The sequence below is a fragment of the Condylura cristata genome, unplaced genomic scaffold (genome assembly GCF_000260355.1).
Source record: "Condylura cristata isolate star-nosed mole 26May11 unplaced genomic scaffold, ConCri1.0 scaffold00004, whole genome shotgun sequence".
NCBI lineage: Eukaryota > Metazoa > Chordata > Mammalia > Eulipotyphla > Talpidae > Condylura > Condylura cristata.
The window spans coordinates 35268098-35272224 of NW_004567105.1; the positions used below are offsets into that span (position 1 = coordinate 35268098).

The 4127-nt window shown below is 41.1% G+C and overlaps 1 protein-coding gene across 1 annotated transcript in view; it reads left to right on the plus strand.

Moving 5' to 3' along the window:
• WIF1 (WNT inhibitory factor 1) overlaps positions 1–4127 on the plus strand; it is a 63212-nt gene that overhangs the window by 35191 nt on the left and 23894 nt on the right. The window contains exon 3 of the mRNA XM_004675926.2: positions 2093–2201. Within this exon, the coding sequence (XP_004675983.1) occupies positions 2093–2201 (109 nt within the window). The remainder of the gene's footprint in view (positions 1–2092; positions 2202–4127) is intronic.

The following is a 4127-nucleotide window of genomic DNA, read 5'->3' on the forward strand; positions in this document are numbered from 1 at the left end:
AAAAAAAAAAAAAAAAACTCAAGACAGACGAAAGTTTGGTCAAGTCCTAAGTGGTTTTCAAGTTGGAATTTTTAAGAAGGCCTTGAAAACACTATGTGAACAAATAAAAAGCATACCAGTATGAAAGAAGTTATGTATTTCAGAGATTACAGCATCATTTAACAAGAAAAGCAGAAAAGGTAATGACATTTTGCTAGTAAGATTGTTTTAACCCATTCCTGCCCTGTGATGTCAACAAATTATAATAGAAAACTGATGTTTAATAATTCTTGAAGAAAGCAGAGAGAGGCCCTAAATCCTCAATGGGAAATTTGTTATTGACAAGATCAGATCATCTGCTCTTCAAAGAAGTTCATTAAACCTACCTGTATCTGGCTTCCCTGGTGGCACAGGGGTTAAGTCTCAGTGCTATCAAGTTATCACCAGCCACTACCACTACTGCATGAGTTCCATCCCCAGCCCGGGAGCTGACCCACGTGGCCAGGGAGCTGACCCACATGGCCAGGGAGCTGGACCATGTGGCCAGGGAGCTGACCCACGTGGCCAGCGAGCTGACCCACGTGGTAACACAGAAAATCTTGCCTGTCTCACCCGCTGCTTCCCTCAGCAGTGTGCGTCAATAGATCCACCTGTTCTGCTCCCCACTCTGTCTCTGGTGAATCTTCTCATCTTCTCACCCCCACACCTCTAACATACAACCCCAGTTTTTCTATGCATAAATAAATAAAACTAAATCTTAAAAAAAATAAACCTAACTGTATCATGTTGGGTAGTCATGTCAGTGCTAATGATAAATTCTCTATGGCTGAAGATAAGCTATACCGTGCTTTGGTGCCTTCTCCCTCTGACCATACTCAAAAACAACAACAGGAGTCCTGATGCTCTAGGACATGATGTATCTGGCTTATGAGTGGGATTCTTTAAGTTCCACATTCTTCGAACATTATCAAAAAGTTTTATCAAAAGATTTTAAAAGAGACACTCAGACTTTAATACTGACAGTTGTTTTCTTAACGCATGGTTTCAAGAAGACATAGGAGAAATTGAATCAAATTTTTACATGAGCACAGCTCATAAACAGAAATCCAATAAGAAAATTTCATGTATATGCAGAGAACGATAAAAATAGAGGTAGCAGCCCCTCTCTGGTGGCACAGCCGGTTAAAGCACAACACTAAGAAGCTAAAACCGCTTCAGCAGGATTTCCATCCCCGCCACCCAAGGTGATCTACATGGCATGGCAGACCTCTCCTGACCCGCCCGCTGCTCCCCTCAGCAATGTACTTTGTCAGCCTACCTGTTCTGCTACCCACTGTATCTCTGGTGAATCCTCTCACCACCCTGCATCTCAGTTCTATATGCATAAATAAATCTTTAAAATATATATATTTTAATAAAATAGTTTATTTTTACATCATCTTGCGCCTTTTCCCATCTCAGTTGTAATCCCCGTGGGTTTCCCATCACCAAATCACCACAGTCCAGTGAGCTTCCTTCTCCCCACTGTTTTTGATCCTATTTCCCATTCTGCCCCCATAAAATGTCTCTGGTATATAGTTGTTCATTATTTAAAATAATATATATTTAAGGATTTATTTATTTATTCATACAGAATTGGGGTACAAGCCAGAGGTGCAGGGCCAGTGAGAGGATTCACCAGAGACAGAGTGGGGAGCAGGACAGGCAGATGGACAAAACACACTGCTGAGGGGACCAGCGGGTGGGTCAGGAGAGGTCTGCCACGCCATGTGGGTGGCCTCCATGGGGGTGACCTCCGGGGTGGGGATCGAACTCGCAGTGAGCAGCGGCGACCAGCTTGCAGTGCTGCACCCTAACCCACTGTGCCACCAGGGAGGGCCTAGATGAATATTATTAATGTTTTTAAAGGATCACTTATCTTCCAACAGATGATCTAATTTTAGAGTTCTGAAAACCAGAAAGGGGAGCAATACCCACACAGCAGTTTAGGTGTGTGCTCCAGCGTCCCTGTCGTGAACCATGTCCCTCTCCCATCAGAAGGGTAATGGCTTGAGAAGTGCCTCCTGCTCTCTTTGATTTCCATGGTACTCACTGTCGATGCCTTTTGTCGTAGGCAGAATACTTCTATGAATTCCTGTCCTTGCGCTCCCTGGATAAAGGCATCATGGCTGATCCAACCGTTAATGTGCCTGTGCTGGGAACAGTGCCACACAAGGCATCAGGTGGGTGGTCTTCACTCACAGAGGTTTGCACTTAAAATGTAACGGTGATGGGATCCTTTTTAAGATCCAGATGTCACCCGTCGGAAGGAGTGTAGAATGCTTTCCTGAAGAGATGTTGATGTGAGAGAGCTACCCTGTTGTCTCTTTATCCTTTAGGTAAAGAAATGACAGTTTGATCGTTTCCTACTTACTCTAGGTAGTCCCAGTTGATGAATGATACCAGAAAGTTGCCAGGTGAGATAAACCGTGCCAGTAAGAGTGGATTCATACAGTGAACATATATAGGGCAAAGAAGCCAAGTAAGTAATTAGGGCAAATGGGATGGCGAGAAAGACCTTGTATTGTATTAAGTGGGAATTTGAAGGCAAGAAGAGACATGGAAAAGAGGGACAAAAGGCTTTCAGATTTAGATTTAGTCATCCTTTTTGCTAAGAAGATAATAGTATATGATGTGTATTTACAGCTTTTCAGCTTGCAAAGTACCTCTTCATGCTTTATCTAATGTGAGTTATTTGAGTGAGTCAAGGGCCAAAGTTACAGCTCCTTTTAACAAATTAAAATAGTAAGGTGTATGAGATTAAACTGACTTTCCCAAAGTCGTATATTAGTAATAAGTGGTGAGTTGAGAGTAGAGGCCAGGATTTATGACTTTTGAAAAATACAGAGATCACTTATATAACATGTTCAGATATTTCCACAAATGCACATGGCACACAATTGTGGCAATATTATATAGTTTGCTTTTTGCGTCTAACATTTTTTTTAAAGATTTATTTATTTATTCATACAGAACTGGGGTAAAGGCCAGAGATGCGGAGGGTGAAAGGATTCACCAGGAACAGAGTGGGGAGAAGAACAGGCAGATCAACGAAGTACTCTGCTGAGGGGAGCAGCGGGCGGGTCAGGAGAGGTCTGCCGCGCCATGTGGATCTCCTCCGGGGCAGGCGGGAATCGAACTCATGCGGAAGTGTCTTAAGCATGCTGGTGCTGTGCTTTAACACGCTGCGCCACCAGGGAGGGCCCGCGTCTAACATTTTAACAGAAGCATTTCTTCATGTCATCAGAGATGTTTTCCAAAAAGTTGTCTTTATTGCCCTTATAATATTCCATTTATGGAAATACTGTCATTTTTTTCACTCACTCACAAAATGAGTGTTGTACTTAGACTGTTTGCAGGGTTTGCATGTGTGGACGACACCATCAGCACCCTCTCTAAAGAGGCGGGGCATCAGGAAGCCGCTCCTCGTACGCCCCGCACAGCGGCTGCGCAGAAAGGATTGCTCATTGGCTGTGTATGCCAATCAGGGAGCTCATCTCATTAGTTGGTTAAAATAGAGTCTTAGAAGTAGAATTATTGTGTCAAAGCATATAAACTATGAATTTTTGAAAAAAACTCTTAGAATAAATTGGGAAGATTTCCACATACTTTCCCAAAGGCGGTGCCCTTTTATACCCTGGTTAAAATGCGGGCAAGAGCTTGACTTACTGTAACTTATCAACATAGATTATTAACAGACGTTAGTATGTTAATGTTAACATATTAACATGTTATTATCAGACAAACTATTTTGCTGACTTCAAACGTGAAAAGTGGTTTCTCAATATCCTTTTAATTTGATTTTTAAAAAATTCTTACTGTGGTAGAACATGTTTTCTTGTATCAGGCAATAGAAATTGCCTATGTTATGCTCATTTTTATGTTGTAATATAATAAAAATGTAACATACATTTTTATGTATGTTTTCACTGATTGGTAAAGCTCACTTTATTGAGTTTATTGTAAGTTTTTCAAGTAATTGCTTATATTTTACTAAGGGAGGAATGCGGAGGCTTTAATAGTCCTATATCATCAAAAGTATCTTTTCCTTTGTGATTTTTTTTTCTCCCATTATTTTTTTTTTTTTTTTTTTAAAGATTTATTTATTT